We start from the raw sequence: 24,893 nt of genomic DNA, 5'->3' as shown, positions 1-24,893 counted from the left end.
TAGTGGTCTGATGGAAGCATAAAAAAGAAAGTATGCTGCATTTTGATAAGAAGGTGGTGATGTAGAGGAATGTATACTAACCATCAAGAAGAGCCCATCATGCTGATACAACTGTTTAAATATCTGTACTTTGTTTCTGTGTATGTGAAGCAGGTCAGAGCAACTCTTCTGTTTTTAGGAAAAGCATGTGTCTGCATTTAGCTACCTTCATGTTCTTGACAGGGGGAGAGGCAATTCTGATAAGGTTTAAAGCTGTGAAAGTCAATACCAATGAATATGGATATGGGGAAAAATTTTCAGAGAAAGAAGGTGAATTATTTAATCTACAACAACAGAATTCTGTGTCAGAAGTCCATACTGAAAGTATTTCTTTACTGAGAGGGTGGTCAAACACTGGAATGGTCTTCCTGGAGAAGTAGTTGGTACCCCAAGCCTGTCAGTGTTTGAGAAGTGTTTGGGCAATGTCCTTTAAAACATGGTTTAACTTTTGGCCAGTCCTGAAGTGGTCAGGCAGATGATCATTACAGGTCACCTCCAGCTGAACTGTTTTGTTCTGCTCTGTTCTATTCTATTGTAAAATTAACCTCTAGTTTTTCTACTGGTTTTGCTTGTCATATTTCAGTAATCTAAATTAACTAATAAGACATGTTCCTTTATATGGGATATCAATATATTCTGATAGTAAATTTCAGCTCTCTGTGAGATGTTACCTTTTTGAGGTACAGTGAAAGTCAGGTGAGACTGCTGGTTTTATTTTTGGAAAAAACCCCAAGCTCTTTCACTCTCAGGTGAAACAATGAGTGCAGTACTTTGATAAACTGCTCCTTTGCATCCATCTCTCTTTGGACTTCTCTGCTTCTTTTGATTCAATTCCAACTTAAGATAAAAATGGTAAATCATGTTCACAAGTCATATATATCAGAGCGTGCAGACTTTGATAGAGTTATGTGGGAAATGATCTTGACCCATCATAAAATCTTCATAAACATATACACATTCTAAATTAAAAAACTATTCATAACAGGGTCAGGTTTTGAATTCATTTTATTAAAAGAATGGCAAATTCATGTTTGCTGATAATTCTTTGTCATCCACTTGCCATATTTTTTCCTACACAGAGATAAATATGATTAGAAGTATTTTTCATGTCTTAGAGAGCTACAGCTCTTTCGTTTTATTCTGAGAGGCTGCTTCATAGAAAGCAAATTAAGTTACAATTTTTAACACTGTGAGCTGCATATAATTTAGAATAACATACAGTGAAATGAAAAATAATGGTTGAGGTCTGTTCCCATTGCAGATAATGGCAAAACTCACATTAAATTTGAGCAAAGTGGGATCTGTTTGTTTGAACAAATGGAGGAAGTCTCTATTATGTCAATCCTTGACAGAACCTTATTCTCTCTGTTAATTTGTTGTCAGATGTAGTGTGTTTCAGGCCCGAATTCGGATAATAAACAACCAACTCTCATAGTCACAGCACTTGAAAGTATACTTTTAATGTTTTCTAGGGTAGAGATGGATTACTGGATCAGCCTTATGGAAATAAATAGCTAGAGTTTTCTCATTGCAAATGCAAAAATATTTCAAGTTGGAAAATGCAGAATCAAATATAAATCTGTAACAATCTTCATGGATTTATGGTTCAAGATAAGAGACAAAACCAAGAAAGTGAGTAAGTGTTAAGAGTAAACAATTTTGTCAAGGACAAAATTGCACACATAATTTATTTTCACTGAAAAAAAAGGCAGTTTGCAAATTAGAGAAACAAAATGGAAGTTGATTAAAAGGAATAAAGAAAAGCTACAAAGTTGTAGTAATGTGTTCCATTTTAATGTGCAAATGGAAAGAAATATAGCTGAAAAGATGGCTGTAGTAAAAAAAAAAAAAAAATCACTGTGCTTTATTTCAGTTTGTTGCCTTTAAAAAATAGACAACTTTAAAATGGTTAGTAATTTTAATTATTTCCCAAGAACAGATTCAAAGCAATATGTTTTTTGTTTTCTGCCAACTTCTTTAAAGATCGCTTTATTTGAATATTTTACTTTGCTGAATGGTTTGACTTGCTTTATCATAATCATTATGAAGTTTTCTAAGCAAGGAAAAAATGTAAAATATTTAAACCAGCATGCATTAAATGCAGCATTACAGCTTCTGGCTTGAAAAAGATTATATAGTATTGAAAGTGGTGCTACAGGCATTGTAGATTATTTAATTACAATTCTTACTTTCTCATTTCCTTACATGGAGTGTTTTCCTTTTACGGAATTCAACACAATTATGAACAAAAATGTTTGTTTCAGTTGTGGTCTCATTAAGAAAAAACACTCTCTTTTTCAATTTCCAATTTCAATTGACTCATATTTCATAACAAAACTGTTGATGGATATTGCCTTGGAATATTCTTTTTCCCCCAGCAGAGCTCTGTTCAGACTGCAATTCTTCTCTGCATGACCTAGGGGAATGGTTTCAAACACTGTGTATCATCAGTACTGAAGACTAAGTCTCAGTGATGTTCACTCCTTGTCTCTGAAATATGAACCAGCATATTTATGTGTTGAAGGAGGGTTCATTTTTCTGAAACTCCCAAATTTTTATGTATTTATGCCAATAGTTCCACATAGAGCACATACAAACCAACCATTGTAGGAAATATCTGTAATGCAAACTCTTACAAAATAATTTCTGAAGGCATGGAACATAAATAGAACTTATATCAAAACAAGCCTTTTGAAATATTGTGGTTTTAAATCTTATCTGTACTTATTTTATACAACTTAGTCTGATGCCTTAATTCATGCAATCAGGACCTGATTCTAAGATCAATTAATGTCAGTGTTGCAGATTAGTTTTGTACTAAGCCACTACTGTTAACACATTATTCTTCTGTCCATTCAGTCAGATAAGAAAAATATGTTTCACCACCATGTTTAAACATGATTGTTTTGTAGAATAATGTATAAGGGATATTGGCTCTAAGTTAATTAGAATTTGATTTAATGCATTCAGAGGACTTCAAATTAATCCTTTAAGCAAGCATAAGGTGCAAGGCGTAAGGCTCCTGGCAAGAGTCTTACTTGTACTGGACTTTATAGGCAACATATAGAATATAAAAAGTAACTTCAGATATCTATAGCATCATGTTCTTTATGGAACAAGGAAATAACAAGGAAATATACGTTAAAAGCAGTGGGCAATTACCTTGTTTGAAGGGGGAAAGTACTGCTTGATTGAATAGATTTGCTCTCTTTTCTAAAGCCTTAGTTTATATAGTCCTGTCAGACACAGCTTTTAAATTATCAATCTTTGTTTCAAGGTGTTGCGTATTTTAAGAAATTACTTGCAATATTAGTGATTGGAGTTTTTTATTATAATATAGGACCAGAATACTATATCTCAGTGTTCATAATGTAAATGTGCCATTCTGGTTATAATAAATTCATCTTTTTGCTAGCTAGTGCTGGCTGCAAGAATGAGGTGAGACCCTTGTATCCTTCTTAAAGCACTTTTGCCAATAAAATTAATCAATATCTCTGTTTAATTCTTTTACAGTCACTCCAGTAGCTTATTTTTTGAACAATTTCTGCTCTGATATTCAGACTCTAAAACAAATTAAGTACAGATACAGAAGGCTAAAGAGCAATGCAGAACTGTTTGGCCTTCTTTTGCAAAAAAAGGGAAATATAATGGGATTCAAGACAAAGAAATAAGTTAAGCCAAGGCATAAGTAATGCAAACATTATTCTATTAAATTATATGTAATACAAATGCAGAAGACTTGGAAAACAGTTTATATTGAAAAGCTCCTGAATATACATTATTATTCTCATTTGTTCCAAACTGTGAATATGAAAATCAGGATTATGGGATTTATCAGATTTTATTTTTTTCTGTAAAATCAGCAAGAACATTTTTATTGCATGCTAATTTTCTTTTCTTGCCTGTGATAAAATTATATAGTCTCTAAACCATTAGGAGTACTTCTTAATTTTCATAAATGCAGTCGATTCTCTATAAAGTCACCAGGATGGGAAAAAAGACCCTTGCAGAAGTTGCTGCAGTGTGGCCACCACAGCTCACTTACTGTCTTGTCCCACCTGGGATAGGAAATCTGCTCAGTGGTTCTCAGCAACTCCAATCTTCTCTCTTTTTGAGAAGTCTTTTAAGTCTGATTAGTTAATTTAGTGCTATTTATTAAATTCTGCTTGGTTAATACACAGAACTGAAGATCAGGATGAAAAAACTCTGATTTAGAGTTATTGACCACTTCCAGAAAAGGTCTTTCTGTTCTAAAGCCACACAGGGACACAAATTGAGGGAGAAGATGAATTTAGTGCCTGGAGCTCTTTGAGATAAGGTGTACACATATACCTTATACACAACTATTTGAAGGCTTAAGCCTTGTTGTAGTTACAGTTACAAATGCTAATCTGATGGTCTCATGTGATTTCTAATGTGTTTGTATTTTGATTCCTGAGTGTAAAGGTGGAACTTGATCCTGAAAACAGTTGTGCCTTGTACAGCTTGATTCTGTATGATGCAAATGGCTTTGTTGTCATGATGAAACTATTCTAGGCAGTAAATGAGTTTGCAAAGCTTTGCTAAATTAGTGTCCAAGTTTCCAGAACCAAAAACCATTACATGAAAAGTCAATCAAATAGGCAAATTGAACATTGCCAGATTACTTAGTAGTAGTTTCTAATATTCTCTACTTTCAGTAAATGTAGACGATTCTATAAGCAAGACTAATTATGGTAGTTTCTTTATCAATACAGGCTTTTCTTTCCTTTGGATAGTGTTATTCACACCAAGGAAAAGTAAATATCTCTTGGTATCTTGATATCTGTGTTCTTACTATTATGTGGTTAATAATTGCTGTTGAAAAATCATTTCCAGTGCTGCTTCAGAAACTAAATAAGATTATGATAATCTACAAAATCAATTTACCTTTTTTTATAGACCCTAAAGACGATGAAGTTTAGTGATGGTTTGATGTGTATGGTGCTTTCTTCTTTATTTAATTTCTTCTGCAACATTGCAGAACCGTGTGCAAGCAGTTCCCCATTCCTCTTCAGTGGAGATGCACCTGATATTTACATTAGCACTTTCAGTGGAGATATCTTTTAGCCATGCCACTATCCCTAGTTCATTGGAGCCTTCTGCCTCTGCCACTGGTCTCCTCATTCAGTGAATGAGAGACACAATGAAAGCAAATGATTTTGGTTTCTGTTATTTAGTTGTTTTCATTGTAGTAAAGTAAAATCACAGAAGTCAGCAACTCCAAATGGAACTGAGAAATGTGCAACAGATTTGGGAAAACAGCACCAAATTCCTGAGGAGGAAAAAAAAGAAAAATATGTGACTCAGGTTTTTTATTCACCAGGAAGTTATAGGTCTCTGTGTTAGTTTTGGTTAATCTCAATAAATATACTCTGATCTGTGAGAGTTTGTCTCTTACTGAAATATCACCACTGTGTGCAGATAAGCTGTCACTGTATCTTCTGTGCTTCCTGCTCCTGTTCCAACCATTCCGTGTCCCCCAGGCAGTGGAGATTTCCAGTAGTTACAAACCTTGGATTGCACCACTGTGATATGGCACCAAACCCTTCAGCCTGCTTTGCCACAGCAGTATCCAGGCACCCATGCTTGGTCTGTGTGCTGGGTTAGAGATACTTTAGAAATGGTCAATGCAGTGTCATTGCTTACATGCTGACTGGAAAACAGCCTTTATTTTTATATAAGGTTGATTTAATTAGCCAGCCACCTAGAGAAATGCTTTTGGCTAGTGCCTTGGTTTCCTTAACATTCAGAATAAGGAATGCCTTAAAATGTAATGCTTTATCACTGTAAGCCATAGATATTTGGTTTTCCTTGTAAAAAGTGCCCATCCCAGCTGAATAAAAAAATAAAAAAAGTCATAGGGTTGGTCTGAGGGGCGGGTTCTTGGCAGGGAATGTGCCTGGGTGTGAGTGAAGGCAGGAGACACAGGTGCACTCCCGGTGAGGGTGTCTGCCAGTCTCAGGCAAGAAAAGGCTTCCCACTGTGAATCGAAACCAGTACAAACCAGGAAACAAAAAGAAATATTCATTCAAGCTGTCCACGTCAGACTGCTGAGGAGGCAGGCAGGTCAGTTTGGTTAATCATTGCCAAGACAGACATTCACCACTGATCGTATGACCAGACCACGTCTAAGATAAGAAAACACCCATTCCGAGCAGAAGGAATTGAAAAGCTTCCCTTATTTACATGTTCTGGCTTTATTGTTTTGCTGTAATAGAAGAGTCTCCACACTTTGCTGTTGTTCTCAGAGCTCAGCCCAGCTCGGCTGTTGTGTTGCTTTCCTGTTGTGAAGAGGAAGTGAAAAATTCCCTCCATAAGTGTGCTGGCATTTGAATGCTCAGGTTTCACTCCCTAACTAGGAGCCGTCTCTAATGAGCTCTCCGTGGGACGCAGATAGGAGCTTCCAGCTGTGCCAAGAGTTGTTTCATTTTGTGCTAAAGGAGATGGGGAAGAAGAAATCCACAAAAAGTTAAGATGTGGATGGTGCAAAAATTGGTCTAAGGGTCTTTCAACCAGGAAAAGCAAAGGAAAAGCAGAAGCAGAGGAAGCAACAAAGAGTCAGGATGGGAAATTTCTTCCGGAAGCACTGTCCCTGGTTGGAGCATTACCTTCCCTGCTTATTCTTTGGGAGAAATGATGAGCAGGAAGACAAAGGAGGCCAGGTCTTTGCCAACCTTGCTGCGGTAAAATCTGACCTCCAAGAAGGACAGAAGGACTTAGCAGGACAGAAGGATTTAGTAGAACAGAATGCCTTAGAGAGTAAGATAAAAGAGAAACCTTTACCTCCACTGCCTGGCCAGGATCTAGCAAACATTTGCAGCTTTGTGGCACTGTTCGACTATGAGGCTCGCACTGAGGACGACTTGAGCTTCCGAGCAGGGGAGAAGCTGGAAGTGCTGAATGCATCCCACGAGGGGTGGTGGTACGCCAAGCTGCTCCTGCCAGAGGGGTCAGTCTGTCCTGGCCGCAAGCTCGCGGGCTACGTCCCTGCCAACTACATCGCTGCTGACCAGAGCATCGAAGCTGAGCCGTGAGTAACCCACCTTATGTGGAATGAGACTCCTTTCTGTTGTGTTAAATGGCTTTGGGACAGGAGCCCACAGCCTTTTCTCTTGGTGGGTAGTACCATGCCACACTCAGCCTCCAGCTGGTCCTAGAGGTGGCAGCAGTATTTGGCGTGTGCAAGGAAAAGACTCTGTGGTCACAGGAAAATAAATTACCAAAGGCAGAGTGTGGAGGGGTTTTATTTTGTTTTAAATAATTTCCTTCTCTGATACACACTAATCAGTTGTTTAAAAATCATCTGGGACCATCAAGTTGGTTACTGCTGTGATGGCTCATTATTTTTATTTGTATAAGAGTAAGTGTATATGAGATGATACCCAGAGAGTAGAAATATAGGGCAGACTGCTGCCCTGAGTGGTGTTCAGCTTAGCCATCTGCTAAGTTACCAGAGTTAATCAGTTAAAGCAAGCTACCTTTACACCTTTTCATCTTCCAAATGATGGGTGAGTCCATAACAGATAAGTTCCTAATGGTTTCTTCTAGACTATGTGCATCTTCTCTGGAGACAATCTCAGCTCTCAGGGCAAAATTAACTGTAGCAAGTACTGCAAAGAGCAAAAGTGGATATGACAACAGAGTGCAGATGAAGTTGTTAAACTTTCACAGAGCTTAATTATCCATCCCATCTTCTTCTGCCCCTTCAAAGCATACCAGATCTTATTAAATATTCTGAAATAGATCAGGAATCACACAGAATCAGTTACTTGGCTCCCTAGTGATGATGAGTAAGGTCTGAATCAGCCTGGGCTGTAGAGTTACTTCTGTGTGTTGAAGTCAAAGGCAGTATTTACTGAAATAGGTCTGACTGTTGTTCCAGAGGTATGTTTTGGCAAAAATCATCACTGTGTGAAGAAATGCCATAAGTGACATTCATTATTAGTCTCAGAATGAATGTTGACTTCAGAAGGATGGCGATGTAGCCTTTCAGTGAAATCTCATTTGGACCTGAAACATCATCTTTGACCTGATCTGCCCACTCTACTGCCACAGGCTGGCAAAATTGGCTCAGATATGATTATGCCAGTCTTTTATCAGTTGTAGGATTTTTGCTACAGGCATTTTAGGCCAACTCTAAGATTAATCTCTAACCTGAAGACCTTAATTTCCAGAGTGTCACCAGCTGTTTCTATTTCTGTATTCTTGCAGACAACATTTTCAATGGTCATGTTAAAAAAAAATTCTTCCAACTGGAGAAATTAATCTGCAGGGAGGGCATTTTCTGAATCACTAGATAAATGGTGGTAGGCTCTAATTTAGCTCAGCTTGGCCTTTGCTCTCTTTCAAGAGCTAGTTTTTTTAGAAGTCATCTGATTTCTTCATGCTGTTAATACTTTGAAAGTAATTTTTCTCAGTTATACAACATCTCAGCTCCTAATGTCCTTATCTTTCTATATCTAGAACTTCAAATACAAAGTGAAGTTTGCCAAAGTGTATTGTTGTGTAACCTTTGATTTTTTACTTGTTACTGAATCAATTTAATTGGTTTTTTTACTTGTTTAATATACATTTCTCCCTTTATAGTAAAGACTAAGTTACAAGAAAACATTTTTCTCTATAGATTGTTAGAACACTGGAGAGGAAAATATGGAGTTTTTTTCCAGTTCTCAGATGAAGTAATTTCTCCAAAATGAGCTTTTTATTTCACAGCAAGATTAATGTGGCTTAAACATGTTGTCTTTTCTGACATTTCTTTCTAAATTACTTGGCTTTAGTGATCTTCATATATATATATATATATATATATATATATATATATATATGTATATATATATATATATATATAAGCTTGTCTGCTGTCACCCCATACAAATATAACAATAGACTAACTGAGGTTAGAAAGGACCTCTGCAGGACATTTGAAGAGTCATCCTAACTCAAACATGGCCAAAATAAGGCTAGACGTCTTTGCTTTGTTGAGCATTTCCAGTTGAGCTGTTCATCTTCATGGTGACGATTTTTATTGCCTTGTATCACATTGGAAGATACCTTGCTACAATTTCCTCCAAGAATCCCCTTTCACCCACCCTGTGTAGTTTATACCTCTATTGCCCTAGTGAAACAGTAAGAACAAGAGTAATGATGGTTTAAAGAACTACCCTTTGTTTTCCCTAAAGATTGCAATTAGAAAAATGGCTATTCTAGCGTCTTTTTAATTAAAATTCAAAGATTAAATAATTCTTTCTACCCTAACCTCAGTTTATCTCTGTATTTTGGTTTTAATTCTCTTTGGTGTTGGCCAATTTTTCATAGCCATGATATAGAATACATGGAGTTTCTAATGCACCCTTGCATCCTGTATGGCTGTTCTTTATGGTCCCAGCACAGAACTGACAAAGAATGGAAAACTCACAATCTCATGTTCACCTGCCAAAATGTACATTCACCATATATTTGCAGTGTGGTTTTTTTATGCTTCCAGTATTTTCCAGGCACAGTTGATCAACAGTCTTAGACTTAACTGAATGCACATTTTATACACTAACCAGCTTCTGTACATCTGCAGAGACAACAGGAATTTTGTTTCTGAATTGCATCTTCATCTTACAAGCAAAGAAACGCTGGCTATTCTGTTCCAAGAAACAGACTTAATTGTGGTGTGACTCTTAGGGAGCTTGGAAAGAAAACCAGACTGATCACATTCTTTAGCATCTGATTTCAGCATGTTTGTGTAGAAACTATTTAAAAAATTGCATTCATATGCATGCATGGCTACTCCATGGAGTCACTGAAACGAAGGAATAGAAGGACATGGAAGGCTCTAAAATGAGATGACAGGGCCACTCTATAAGTTTAGCCAATAGATGCTTGAGAGCTGCTTGTAGAGTAGTCAAATTTCTTTTTGCTTATCATTTCAGTTTTGCCTGTGACCTTCAAGAGCATTAACAAGCAAATATATCTGGTCCTCTTTTATCAACTTATTGGCGTGGTCTTTATTATGGAGACAATTAGAGATCACATAGTCCATCTGGAGCTGTGTCTTCAGTTCTGGCATAGAATAATGCTGGGTCATTGCTTGTTCTCAGCAAGTGCTGCAGCAGACCAGTTTGTCTCCTTGCTGAAGTGTCTGTGAATTTTTATCAAGGAGAAAGGCATACTTTTTCTTTTTGCTTTTCCTTGGTAAGAAAGAGAAAAAGTAAAGCAAGGAAAGTGAGAAACTTCTTTCGATAATTTTTCTTCCTGGATGTCTCTGACTGTGTGATATGAATGAGGTAGAGCTGATAAGGTGGATCAATATATGGGGGAAAGGGCAGAAAGAACTTGCAATGTCTCATCTGGGGAAAACAAAAAAATAAGCACTATTCATAACAAAGGCAATTATCATGTATCCTTGGCTATCAGAACTGAGAAAGGATGAAATTTCTTTACTGTGTTGCTCTCCTCAGACCAAAGGTTATTGGTAGAATTTGGATGCTACAATTGAAGGGGGCATTTTTTAATATTATATTTTGCTAATATATTTATATTATATAGTAGAACTAAATTATATCCAAAGTCAAACACTTCTTATTTGTTCATGACTTCTTGTTAAAAGATAATTTTGCTTCCTTCCTTTGGCTTGAGTGATCTCTTTGTAGGTGGATAACTTGGATGAAATTGGTAACAATCTGTGTGAAAAGAGAAAAAAGGATAAATCCATGGCTTGAGTTCTGTCAGCTGCAACATTTCAGTCCAAACATGTGCTGCAGAAGATGAAATGCATCCAAGAAGTGCACACCTGCTACAATGAAATCTATTTTGGACAGACTGAGGAAACAAGGCCCTTCATTTTTATATTTACCAGTAAAACATCTCATTGCTAATCTCTTCTAGCACCTGCAGGACTTCTTGCACCAAAAACAACCTGTCAGGTGGAGAGATTGTGAAGGAATTGTGTTTAGTATCTCTGGAGAGAGTGTGTTCTCCTGGCCTCACCTGGGATAGGTGGGATAAGGCAGCTGGGGAGTGGAAGCATTAATCTGGCAAACCATAGTCACATAGTGAACTTTCTCTTCATAAGGAAATAAATCTGGTACCGTGAAAACATTATTTGAAATAATATCTGACCAAAGCAGACACAAACTATGCTAATGATAAATTAGCAACTGTAAGAGCATTGGTGCTTTTCTTCTCTCTGCATCACAGGTAGCAGTCAAAACCAAGAGCCAGACAAATTTTTCATTTCTAATTTGAATTAATTTCTAGTTTGAATGAGGTTGTATCTGCTGCATCCCATGAATTTGGAATGCTCTTCTTTCAGTGTTTAAACATTAAACACTTAGAAAAAGAAAACAGAAAACCTTATGAATCACATAATTTAATTTGCACATCCAACAAAGGATGATGAGAAAGAAAAGCCTGACAAATACCAAAATCTGAATTAACAGATAGATCTTCTTGGCAAAAAGGTGTGACCTTCCTGTCTCTGTGCTCCTCTTCTGTGTCTGTTATTCTGCACTACAAACAGGAACCATAGTAACATGTTCACCTGCTCTTGTTCTATTACTGCCGGTTGTTTAAACTAAACAAGAAAATGACATAGTGAAAATTGTTCTGGATGAAAAATATAGCCCAGCTCTACAGTTAATTTTAATGAAGCAAAAATAAAACACCTCACTGCTGGAGTGATGTGAATTCTGGTTTTGATAGAGGAAAGATAGATAGTACTTAGAGGGGGCTCTTGCCTGCCATCCTGATGGACTTGTTGGCTATTTATTGAAAGACAACTTACAATCACAAAATCATAGAATAACTGAGGTTGAAAAAGACATCTAAGATGATCAAGTCCAGCCATTAACCCAGCACCACTGTGTTTGCCACTGGCCCCAGGAGTCACATCCACATGCCTTTTCAAGATTTCAGGCATGGTGATTCCACAGTTCCCCAGGAAGCTTGTTGCAGTGCTTGACAATTTTTTTCATGAAGAAATTTTTTAAAATAACCAATCCCCTCCATTGGCACAACTTCTCTTCCTGTCTCTTGTTACCTGGAAGAGACTGACCCTTACCTCACAACAACCTCCTTCCAGGTAGTTACAGAGAGCAGTGAGATTACCCCTGAGCCCTTTTTTCTCAACAACCTCAGCTCCCTCATCTGCTCCTCTTCTTTGTCCTCCAGACCCTTCCCCAGCTCCATTCTCTGGACATGCTCTGTACCTCAGTGTCCTTCCTATAATGAGTGAGTCCAAAACTGAGCACAGAGCTCACCAGTGCTGAGCACAGAGGGACCATCACTGCCCTGGTCTTGCTGGTCACACTACTGCTGATACAGGCCAGGGTGCCATTGGCCATCTTCACTCCATGTCTTCATGCCAGTATTGTTGACACAAGACAGCTGTGCTGAGGGAAGCAAATCTGTACAAATTCCTAGTGGATTAAGTCAGAAAAGATCATAGCAATTACTTTTAACTTTTGTCAGTTTCAAAAATATTTCTTATCTTTTATATCTTACATAGGTGGAAAATACCTGGTCTGGAGCTCCAGACCTAATCAATGAAATCTAACCAGTCAATTCCACAGTGAGCTTTTTAAACAACCTTCTGAAAGCAGAAGTGTCTTGTAGGTTATTTTTGTCAATCTCCATAATTCCTTCACCTTCTGTTACCTGGCTTAGCTTTAACTATTTCATACATTGACTGAATCTCAGTTACTATATGTGAAGAAGCTTTCACTTTGCTGACTTGTTTTAGACTTCCTGCAAAATGAGGCTTTTAGGGTTTCATTGGATCATGTGGGTCATTTTTCAAAGTGGTATTTACAGTCAAAATGTCTAGAGGCTTTTTTGAAAGTGAAGCCTTAGATTCTACCTAATACTGCAGAAAACGGAATGAATTCCACTGTGGTTTCTCTGTGCTCCCTCTCTCTTGCTCTCATAGTTCCTTATTTTGTCACAGTACAGATTCCTGAGGACACACCAGAATCACCACTAACCCTTGTACTGAAATGAACTTGTAAAAATTTTTCATTGCTAACATGATTACACAAAGTCATGTAGTCACTAGTACACAAAGTACTAGTAGGGTTTTTTTTTGCATTCTTGGAACCTGTTAAGTACAAAAGTAATATTTTTTTCTTTATCTTTTTGGTAGAAAAGGTCTCTATCACCAAAATCTGTATTTAGTATAAAAGCCTATATGTGAAATTCCATATTTTCTTTCAATTGATATACTTTATCTATGGGGTTTTTTTTTGTATGTGCATACATGTGTACACACACACAACATAAAGAAAGTTTGTAAGACTGATATTTTCAAGATCATGCAATACAGCCCTGTGAGATGAGGTCTGTATTGTAAAGCTAAATCATGTTTTTGATGTTTTTTGACTTGGGAGTGCCTTTCTCAAATTTAAATAATGAAATACTGCAAAAAGATCATTAAATTAATAATTTAACTTTTTTAATGTTGGTTAAGTATTCCATTGCTGTATTCAAGCACATATCAAACTTTGACTTAATTTCTACTTATTTCTTAAATATTCAAAGACTATACTGAACACAAAAGGAAATTATTTACCAAGCTGTAAAATGACAAATTTTTTCAAGTGCCAAAATTATTTATACATCCATATGCATATCCATGTCGAGAAAATGTGCCTCTGCTCAGAAAAGAGAAAGGAGTTACGACATTGTAGATGAGCTGCTCATGAAAACTTTCCATGTTAAGGTCACCTATTTTCTGGCAATGTGGTTTCAACATATATGACTTTGTCTATTCAAATTCTGAGAAATTTGGAAATTTTATCCTACCTTGTCTTTATTTGAAATTAGTGTGAGTACTATATATTATAATCATCTGCTATTGGTTTTCATTACCCTATTACGAAGAATATGGCAATGAATCATGTGAAGACCAAAAAAAAAGTACATCCTGCAAACACAGCCAGTTAGCTTTCTCTAAGGCTTGGTGGCCTTTACAGTGCCTTTTAGGGGAAAAAAAAAAGCAAAACAAAAAGGCCACATGCTTGTCCTAGCAACTCAATAGTCCTGTTTGGTGGGTTTTCCCCTACTCAGTAGGAATAAGCATTGTGCATGCTTGCACAGATTAGTTGTGTTTGAGTAATGTTGTTGCAAAAACATTCCAGGTATTTTACAATGTTTCCTCAATACCTGGCTTTGATGGCTCTCTGCCCAGGATAATACAGAGCTGTGCAGAGCTGAGTGATCTCTGAGCAGGTTTAGAACTAAGAAATAGCAACCAAGAGTTCAGCCAGGCTAAGAAGTCCTAAAGCTGGGCTCATTTTAAACAAACTAGGTCAGGTATCTCTGTGAAGAATTATTTTGTCACAAGTGAAAAGCACTGTTGGTTATAGAAGACTTTCTTTGTGTAAGATTCTAGCTGCACTGAAGAGATTAAGATATAGAAACATAAGAGATACCCTACAAGGTCAAGCCAATGGCTCCCTCTAGCCCCATTGCTTTCTTTGGTCTCTTACCTTTCTATTTCACCACAGGCTGGAACTGTTGTATAAGCAAAGTCAAGGGTACATCACTGCCATGTCTAATTACAGACCTATTGTCAAGTCTGCTTAACAAAACCATAGGTGTTGACACTGCACAATTCTTTATTTCTGTTGGTGGGCAAAGACCAAGCTATTAGGACAAAAAACAGCCCTACAAAATCCCCAGTCTTCTCTGCAGAGACTTCTATATTTCTAAACAAGTGTTTATCTTTTTCCCCCCCCTAGATTGTTGAGTGCTTAATCATGAGTGATATTAAAAAAAAAAAAAAAAAAAAAAAAAAAGACATACTGAAAATAAATAGGCATACAAGGAAATGGTAGGCTGCCCAGGTCTCTGTGACATTAAGGGACTGGTCCTTTACAGATCTCACCTATTGCCTCATCTACACTAGTGCCTCTAAGTCAACCCAGGCTGCAGGCATCAATGACTTTACCTTCACATCCATCAAATAAGATTTGACACTAAAATCAGGATTTGTATATATATATATATATATATATATATATATATATATATATGTATACTCAGGCTATAGCAGACATTGCAGAAATTTTGGTACTGAGCAGCCTTCCAGCGGCAGAATTTAGATGACAGAAAATTTACCTGGACTTTAATTTTAAAAGAGGTTAGTAGAGAAAATATGATTCATCAGAATCAGATGCATTTCTGTAGTAAAATAGTTTTTTCTTTCTCAAGTCAGGCAAGCATAGTAGAAAAAAAAAAAAAATTTATTGGAGGATATTTAAGGAAAAGGACTAAATATTATTACATATTTACTATACTATGTAAGAGGAAAAGTCCATTTCCAGTTATTTTTAAACAATACTATAGGATTGTAGGTTATATTTGAAGGCCCTTCTTGTGTTAAAACTTCAAAAATAAGAGATTAAATGTTTTTACATAAGAAGTTGATCCTTCATCAAAATTTTCTTAAATGTTGACATTCAGGTTTTCAACACATATCTGTGTAAAGAAAACCACGTTATAAGAAATTAGAATGGAAATTGGCATCTTTTCAGTTTTCAGTTCTCCAGGCAGGTTTAGAAGTCATCTGGAAATAGCTTTTCAGAAGATCAAACAACATACTGATCATGAAAAAATATTCCTTTTCTCTATCACTTCCACCACATAGAAATGCATATTTTTTTTTATGCTAGTACACTTATCATAATCAATAACAGCTGAAAAAACAAAGCAGTGACTTAAGTGATAAGTGATAGCTCCATAAAGGATTGATATTCCACTACTTCTGTGCAGAGTACTCTATAATACTTTACATTATAAATTTGTCTGCAGTAATGTCAGTAAGAATTTTTCCTTAGATTTCACTCACTAAAATAGATATATTTCTAGCTTACTTAACAATCTTTTTCCTGTATTTAGAACATAAAAATTTTGCATCACAGCTTTTAAAACCACTCTGCAAAAGAGAGAAAAAAAGAAATCTAAGACTCACATATGGGAATGAATATGTACCATGAATTTCAGAAATGTTGAGAACTCAACAAAACTAGTTTTCCTTTGGGAGTTACTGATCTCTACAGTTAGTGGAAATCTCTGTAGGGAAATATGGGAGGAATCTTTGCTGCTCTGAGGTGGTGTAATGGAGGGAGCCATACCCAAGAACACACAGACAAACCTGAGGGGCACCCAAGGAGGGTGGTGGTGATGAGGAGGATCTGCTCAGTTGCACTGACAGAGAAGGGTATGTGGAGTTTGGAAACACTTCTTTTCAGGATTATCTGGACCTTGCCAACAAGGAAAGGGAGAGAAAAAACACACAGACACCAAATCTGACAAGTTAATGTTAAGAAAAACCATAACCAGAAATAAATTGAGTCACACCAGCTGATGAGCTATTAGGAAATGACAGGCAAACTCAGACTATGCAGCTGATAAGAATGTAAACCTGGGGATTCATTATGTTATTCCAGGACAACATCTTGATTCAAATAAAAAGATAATTATTGGTTTTCTGAATATGTGCAAGGAAAGAAAAAAAGAAAGTGAAGTCTTGTTCTTATTACAGAGCTAAAATGCTTGAAAAATCACCCAGAAACTTCTTGTGATCGTGACATAAGTCTTACATGGTGATCTCTTACAAAAGAAATCTGTGTGAGGGTCTTGATCTGATAATGCACACACTGAAATGGAGTTTGATGTGCTCCAGCTTTACTTCTGGAAGTCAAAGGTATCTTTATTGTGTCACTCTTCCCATCTGCCACCCTGAAAAGGTTCATCTGAAAGCTGGGAGACCCTCTTTTAAAGAAATTTGTGCCCCCATGGAAGAACCATTCTGTCCTTTGGCTTGGAGACACCTGAGGATGCCAGACTGTGCAGTTTTTTATGTGTCCCTCTGGGGACAGAGTATTCTGGTTGTCCTCCACTGAAAACTGACCTGGCAGAGGACACAACTCCACCAGAGTGCTGCAGTAGTCTGAGGTGTGAACCCAAGTGAATGTCCAAGAGAGAGCTCTGCACAAAATGGATGAGGATAGTGCTCTGCCACCAGTGTCTTGGGCAGGCACAGGGAATTTTTGCTTCTTAAGTTTTCTGTATTATTTCTGCACTGAGTTTCTCTGTGAGAAAAGAAAATAATTTCTCTGAATGATTTTCTCAAGAAAATCAATTGAGTGCTTCTGGAAGCTGTAATGGTTTAAGTGAATGTATGATTGAAAATTTTCTTGTCTATTTGATTTTCCCATCAATTCATGTTATTTCTCTGTACCATGTTAACATTAAGGCAACCTCAAGATTTCCACTTGTTCCTTGGTTATGAACAGCAAGTTATTGCTACTTTTACAGTATATTATGTCAGTATAGAAGTACAAATGTATACAGGTATACTAACATTGATGCAAGATTTTTACAATGCTATTTGAAAGACTCCATGCAGCAGAAATAGGGTCTCAAGAATGTATTTTAAGTTTGGATGTTTTTAAAAGAGGTGATTATATGGCTGTATTTCACACCCCAAATCCTAAAGCTAATGCTGTTAAAGACAGTGGTAGCTTTCCATTGATTCCAAATGCAAGATGTTTTTTGAGAAGAAGCTTTAAATGCACTGGAAGCCTTATTCAGGTGCAAAATCCAACAGAGAACAAATGTTGACAATTAACTTTAATCTCTAAATGGAGCTTTTTAACTAAAACATTACAAAAAGCAGTATGATATCACTTTCACCTGCTATTGGTTTTCTCATATAGAAGAACTTCAGAGCAGATTAAATAATACAGCATGCAGATGACTAATATTGTGGAGAATTAATACAAATGTTAAAATTAATTACCCAATAGCAAAGTAGCACAAAATAATGGATATTTCCACAAATTAATCCTATGAGATTATGATTTTGTTCCTATTGTACAATGAACCCAGTGTTGGGTGAGCTATGCTAAATTACACAGCTCATGCACTTGGCCTCATAATATTATTTCTACAAGATAAAGAGTCATTTCCAGTCATTACTGAGAGCAAGGGTAGCCAAAGATGCAATGGTTTGTCATCCTGCTGCAGACTCAGAGCAAATCAATTTCCATGTTTGCAGCACGCTCAACTGTCATTATCAACTAGTGAGGAATGAATGCAGTATTATTTGTAATCCCTTACAGCACAATCAGGTGTCAGGATGGTCATGGCCCACCTTGGGGAAGGCTTGCACACAATGTGTCACAGATTTTTAGCCAAATGCACAAGTAATCTTGATGTTTATGTTTACAAGATAGGAAATTTGTTTTAGAGGGAAAAAAATTTGTTTGGAAGAGGAAATGCCTGCCATTGTGGTGGGCTTAAGCCAATTTACTCACTGTTGAATTTTCCCTTATCTATCCCACACAGTTACTTTACTATAAAAGCCTGTGAAGCTCTGACAGGCTCTTTAAGACCCTTTAGAGTCCTTTATTTAGGGCACAGCTCATTATTTATTATGCAGAAACAATGAACACAAAACAAAGATATTTCTTAGACCAAAAGAGACTTTAGGTGCTCAGAGTCTTTTTTGACACTTCTGTTGTCCTCTTCACATGAGAAAGCAGTGTCCTGCAGTTTCTTCATCTCTGCCCCAGTGATTTGTTTGTGGAACCTGGCATTCCTTTTGGGTCGTAGATGCACATAAAGTCAGTCTGTCAGGGTAGGTGGGAGTGTTACATTTGCAGCCATTGAGATGATGTGGAGTAAGCTACTCTTCAGTGTTACACTCCACTTTTCAGTGATTAGAAAATTGAAACCATCTGTTTTTAAAGACACTACACAATGAAAGTGTGTTGAATCTGCTCCTTCAGTCTAGAAGTATAAAGACTTATTTTCTGGCAATGTCTGCAAAATCCCATCTTGCTACAAAGAAATGGTAGCAAAAGAAATGCCTAATTTTGGTGGTAGGCTCATAGACATTCAGTCCCTAAAATATTTCCTCTGTTTATTCAAGTGCTATGTTTACCATATTATGGTATTTAAGTATCTATGCACATTGTAAATTCTAGCAAGACAGTGACTATAATATATTAGAAACATAGGTTTAAATTGCCTTGTTTTACCTAAACGTCCCTTTTTATGTGGATGAATGTATCACTTGTGTTCTAGTGCACATATTCATTAGCAAATAAGTATGGAATGAGAGAAAGGAAAAATGTCTCCTTTCTCCTGGAAGAAAGAAGCAGAGAGGTTTCTCAAGAGTCCTTAGTTTTAGCTTTGTATGAAATCAAAATATGTACTGAAATATTGTGAAGAGTATTGTTTGTTTTTACCTTGTGTTCAAATAATGTAATAATTTCTGAACAAAATTTTGAAAAAAGATGATATTGTGTGGGAACTTCCATTTGAAAACAGAAACATAAAACCTTTAATTTTTAAAATTATTCAAATTGAGTACTTTCCCAAATTAAACTATAACATTTTGTTTAGAAAATAGATGGAGAAGTATAATTTAATTATCTTTCCCTTTTTGCTTCTATGCCTCTTCTCATATCTCCTCTTATATTCTGCCATCTCACCAATAAAACTCTCTCAAGTCAAACCTATATTTAGTGTTTCTGGAAAAACACCAACCAGTCAGCTATATCTGCTGACAAGAACACTAGGAAAACTATCCAAAAGCCAAAAGCAAAATAGGATCTGTTGTTTTCCAAAACTGTATTTCGCACTGTAATGGTTATTCAAAGAAAAATCACAATGTTGATCTCAAAGTGTGGAAAATTCAACAAAACTTACAGCATATTGCTACAGACAGTCACTTTCAAACACACAGACAGACTTTTAAAAACATAAACTAGTGTTGCTCTGTTGTTTTGATAGATATCTGATGCCTGCATAGTGTAGAAATGAGCCTTTTTAAAAATATATCTATTTTATACAGATCTATTCACATGTTCTATGTTTTTCTCTGTGGAAAGAAAACCAAACTTATTCCACCCACTGTGGAAAGACTCAGAAGCTCCAAGTCCCACACACATTGCACAGTCTTCATTTTAGCTTGTGATAAGTTATTCAACAACAGGGCTCTGAGCAATATACAGGACTCAGTTCTTTCCGTATGATGCAAATCCATTATAGTTGCTGAAGGTTCAGTGTGATAAGTGACATAACTGCTCCTGAGAACCTGAATTTCTGGTTTCACTTGGAGGGAATTAGATTCTCAATGTGGTAAATAAGTAGTCAGAACTGTGCTGAGTCACTACAGATAAACAGTTTAAATGTCTTTTTATTTCAATTCCAAGTCAGGTACTCTCTGCAGTCTGTTAAGAGATGATTTACTTATGCAGACAGAGAAGGGTGTTGTCACATGAATGTTTTTAACTGCTCGCTTTTTGCTGATGGTACTTTGGTCACTGAGGTTTAAAGCAATGACTTCTAGGCAATAAATATATGTGACAAAAGGTAATGTTAAAGTATTCTTTTGGTAGTACAAAAATGAGTGCTGTGATGAACTAAGAAAGTGACAGAGGAAAGATCTGTATAGAGAAATCCTCACAGTGAAAGTTAGTCTGTGAAATTGTTTCAAGAGACATTCTGTAGAATTGTTTTCCCAAGTAGAACTGAAATGGCTGCCATAGGCCAGGCTCCTAAATGCAGTCCTCAGCTTTGTCTTTTTTCTTTTCTCATAATTGCTTACTAACTGATTTTCTTCTCTCAATCCATCCACTTGCTAATATTCTATGGTCCTCTCAGCTTTGAATTTTTACTGCCCAGTTTTGTCCGTTCCTCCTTCAATGTCCTATGACATCCTTTACCATTAGATTTAAATTCCTTCCTCTTAAATTTTGTCTTTCCGTGTACCTTTCAGTATCTGATAATAAATGACAGTGAGAGACAGACAATTAAAAATTATCCCAGGCATGCTTGTAGAAAGAAGTAAGGAGGAAAGGCTCTGCCTGAAACCCAATCTTTGGTTTTCTGGATTCTGTCCAATTAAAATCTGCAAGTACCAGAAAAATCCTTGACTTTTCACTGTGTAGATTCTTATGCCATTTATGGTAATGTTTGTGTTTTTGAAAATGCTCTTGAAAGGAATCTTGCTGGCAAGTGTTCATCTTCATGGTTTAGCCAGAGTAAAGATTTTTTTCTGGTTTTCAGTGGTTTTATCTCATATGTTTTGGGGTTTTTTTTTATTTTATTTTTTGTTGTTTTGTTATTGCTTTGTTTTATGGGGTTTTTGCCTTTCATTTTTGGTTTGGTTTTTGGTTTTGGTTTTTTTTTTTTTTTTTTTTTTTTTTTTTTTTTTTTTTTTTTTTTGTTTCTTTGGTTTGGCTTCTTTCCCCCCTGGTAACTGTCATAAGGTTCACTGTATCCTGTACAGGGAAAAATTGAAGCAGCCAGTGCTCATCTCCCACTCTTACCTTCATGCACACACCTCATCATTTGCAAAGCACCTTTTTTTCTTAATTATGTTATCTTGAAGGCTTTCATCCAGGCAGTGATATTTCCTAATTTTTTGAAAATCAGCTCTTGAAGCAATGCTATTACTTCATTAGTCTTATAATTAAAACAACCTAATATTTGCATCAGAAGAGCTTGTTTAGTTGCTTTTAATTTTTCCAGACTTTACCTGATTGGCTGTGAATTTTCTGGGATTGATACCAGGCACAGGGGAAGCACAGCCTGCCTCTTTGCCTAAAAGTAAAAAACATGACTCAGAACAATAAAATAAATCTTTTGTTCATGTATGTAGGAGAAAAGGCTTGATGTTTACTAGGAAAGATTTCTGCACCAAAGTGTGTGTGTTTTTGCTATCTAATAATACTTTGCTTCAAAATAACCAAGGCTTTGAAAATACAATTAGACTTTATATGTAGTAATTGAACATATTCATTTACACTTGAGAGTTGCATTTTCTAACTTTGATATTTTGGGAAAACCCAAAAGTGCTTGGAGCCTCCCTGTCAGCATAGAGAGGACTTGCTGGTGGCTCCCTTGGTAAGTTTCTGGCCCTGTTTCTGCACTGTTCTTTACCCACAACAGACTGCAGACCTGGCATGGATTAAAAGCTGGTTCAGCATCCCTCTTTGTCCCGCATGGATGACAGCAGTGAAGAGTGGTGTACACAAGCCTGTTCAGGTTTCCATGTGCTGAGTAAGGGCAGTGGTCACAGGGTGGTCATATGATGAAAGTAATTGAATAAGACCCTGGAGGATCTCCCTGTCTCTGTCTCTCTAGCTTTCCATGCATCTCTCCTTGTCTTCTGTGGCACAGAAGTTAGCACCTATTGCTGTCCAAATCACTACATACTGCAGGATGTTAAATTTCCTGAAAGATGGGTCCTGGACTTTTCAAGTTGGATATCCAAAGTTAGTAGAAAATACTCATAGTATTTTCATATTGACTCATAGTGTTTTCATATTGCTTTAGTCCTTTTCTGTCTGTTTCTTCACTGTAGAAAGTATATTACAAGGAAAAGCACCACAAAAATATTTAATGAATGTTTGCAATGCATTTGGATATTGCAGTCATTGAATGAGCACTGTAATAAAAGATTTGAGGAAAGAAGCTGTTCATGTAATTTTGTAACTGGCACTGAGAGCAGAGGCTAAACAATGTAAATTGTTTAAAACAGTGAAAAATGAACTCTATCTATGCAGTGACAAAATAAAATAGAAGGCAACAATTCAGTGAACAGCATTCATATTAACACTGTAGGGAGCACTGGATATGACCATGTAATTAAAGATAGTATCACAGTGGATCTTCTGAAAATGGCTGAGTGGATGCCATGAAAGCAATATTAATATTGTCATCTCCTAACTTTGAAGTACTTGAGAGTGCAATTACAGCTTTCTATGACAATAGATGTTGAGGCATTTAAAATGTAAACTTTGTATGCTGTTGGAACTTTTCTGTATTTGTTTTTAGCTCTTACACAAGCTTTCTTCATTCCAGAAACTGGAATATGTGTGGTTTTGGTATAGATAGTATCTAGTTTTTTTTTTTTTTTTTTTTTTTTTTTTTTTTTTTTTTTTTTTTTTGTCCTCACCCAAGAATTTTGCTCTAATTGCAGTAATTCTTTGCTTTTCTCAGTCAAAGAAACATATTCTCCTCAGCCTAGTACTACAGACTCAGTTAACACACTTGAGTTTATCTTCTGGAGGGCCAGATAACCTTTTTGTCAGCACCATTTGTTCCCTAATGGAGACTTCTGGAGAACTACTGGAATCTCAACAAACCCTCTCAGCTGCTGACACTTAGCCTCATGAGACTTACCCTAACATGAGAAACTAAATCCCAGTTGTAAGCACTTATGGAAAGTGAGATTCAAGATGCCCTTGTGCCACAAAGTGCTGATCCAGGATAGGTTTGTGCTGTTCATTACAACATCTTCAATAATTTTTGAAATAAATGTTATGTGACTTATTTGCTATTATTCATTCTGTTATTTCTTCATGTTATTTTTCAGCATTTTGGTCCCCTTTCCTCCCTCTTCATGCCTGTTGTAATGATCACAGCTTCTGTATGTGGTTGTACCTTACTGCTGACTCAGCCCTCAGGATTTTTACTTTTAAGTGAACAATAACAAAATTAACAGTATGTCACAGACTTCTGCTTCTAATCTTATCTCCAGTGTCCTGAAACTTGAATGAACAACTGATATAATCCCCCTATATCCCAGTTCCAACTACTTATTAAAGGAAATTCAGTGACTTCGGATATGACATTGTGGAGTTAATTCTGACTTTTCTCCTGTACATATTAAATCTAAATAATGGTAGGGGATAAAAGTGGGAAACTGGTGAGCCTTAAAGGAAATGGGTGAAAAAACTCCACATCATTTTCTCTGCTGGTTTTCATTGGGAATAACAAAAGATCATTGAGGAATCTGCCGAGATTTCCAAGAAAGCTAAAGATTGCAGATGTTATTTCAGGGTTAATGTTTAGCTTGGTAGTGAGCATCTTCCCCAAGTCCCAAAGGGGGATGCTCACAGAGTCCTTAATCATGGAGTTTCTGTTGGAACATAATTGCGAAGGAGCTGCCGAAGGAGTGACATGTCCAAAAAAATATTTTGTCTGGCCAATGAGTGGGGTACTTTGGATAAGGCTCAGCACACACTTTGTGTTAGAGTCAGGATTTAGCATGTTAGGGATTTAGGAGAGAACAAGAAGAGAAGTTGAATGTAGGGAGGTGTGGGGTCTGTGAAAGGGGTATCCAAGGAATGGTGGACTGACAAAAAATATTTTCCCTGAGAGCATTTTCATTTGGAGCATGGCTGGGAATACTTTTTTTCAGGAAAGTGTTAGTTCTGAGTGTTAGATAGAATTAATTTCAGAACAGAAAAACCCCACAGTTCCCAGATTAGTTGAGATCTGTAAAATCTTCAGTCTCTATCTCAGGTGAGTGCTTTGAACAGATCTGATCAGAAGAGGATTTTGCATTAGTGAGAGGGAAGAAAACTCATTTGCATACTCTTCCTTTTTGTTATGGGGATATTTGTTGGTTTATTTTTTCCACTGGGGCTTTTGTCCATTTCCAGGCATGTTATCAGGCACTGGAAACATTGCCAGTGATATAGCATTGGAGAACTCTGCCTCCACATTTTTCTTTGATTTAGCTCTTGACCCATGTTACTCTTCTACCTTCTAGCTTGAAAGTTCCTGCCATATCTTCCTGCTATAAGAAATGCAGAAGTAGGAGTGACTACTTTTATTTTAGCGGGTTTTTATCTAGCAAAGCACAGGGCGACAGAAAACAAAACCAGGTTAAAAAGATTTTGACATTTAGAGGGAGATCAGCAGTGTATTGCACCATGGAGGACAGAAAGCTTCTCAGAAAAGGCAGTGATGGAGCCAGGTAGCACTACCAACTTCCCTTGAACTCATGACTATTTTAACTCAAACTGGGATGAATAGGT

General features: G+C 36.6%; 1 protein-coding gene across 1 annotated transcript in view; it reads left to right on the top strand.

Annotated features, from left to right (window-relative positions):
* Positions 1 to 5,997: 5,997 nt before the first annotated feature.
* FRK (fyn related Src family tyrosine kinase) overlaps positions 5,998 to 24,893 on the top strand; it is a gene marked incomplete at its 3' end in the record, with an annotated part of 47,813 nt that continues 28,917 nt past the window's right edge. Inside the window, exon 1 of the mRNA XM_079298920.1 lies at positions 5,998 to 7,090. Within this exon, the coding sequence (XP_079155046.1) occupies positions 6,624 to 7,090 (467 nt within the window). The 5' untranslated portion in view covers positions 5,998 to 6,623. The remainder of the gene's footprint in view (positions 7,091 to 24,893) is intronic.

This window comes from Erithacus rubecula (genome assembly GCF_903797595.1).
Source record: "Erithacus rubecula genome assembly, chromosome: 2".
NCBI classification, from domain to species: Eukaryota; Metazoa; Chordata; class Aves; order Passeriformes; family Muscicapidae; genus Erithacus; species Erithacus rubecula.
This window is presented reverse-complemented; position numbering and strand designations above follow the sequence as displayed.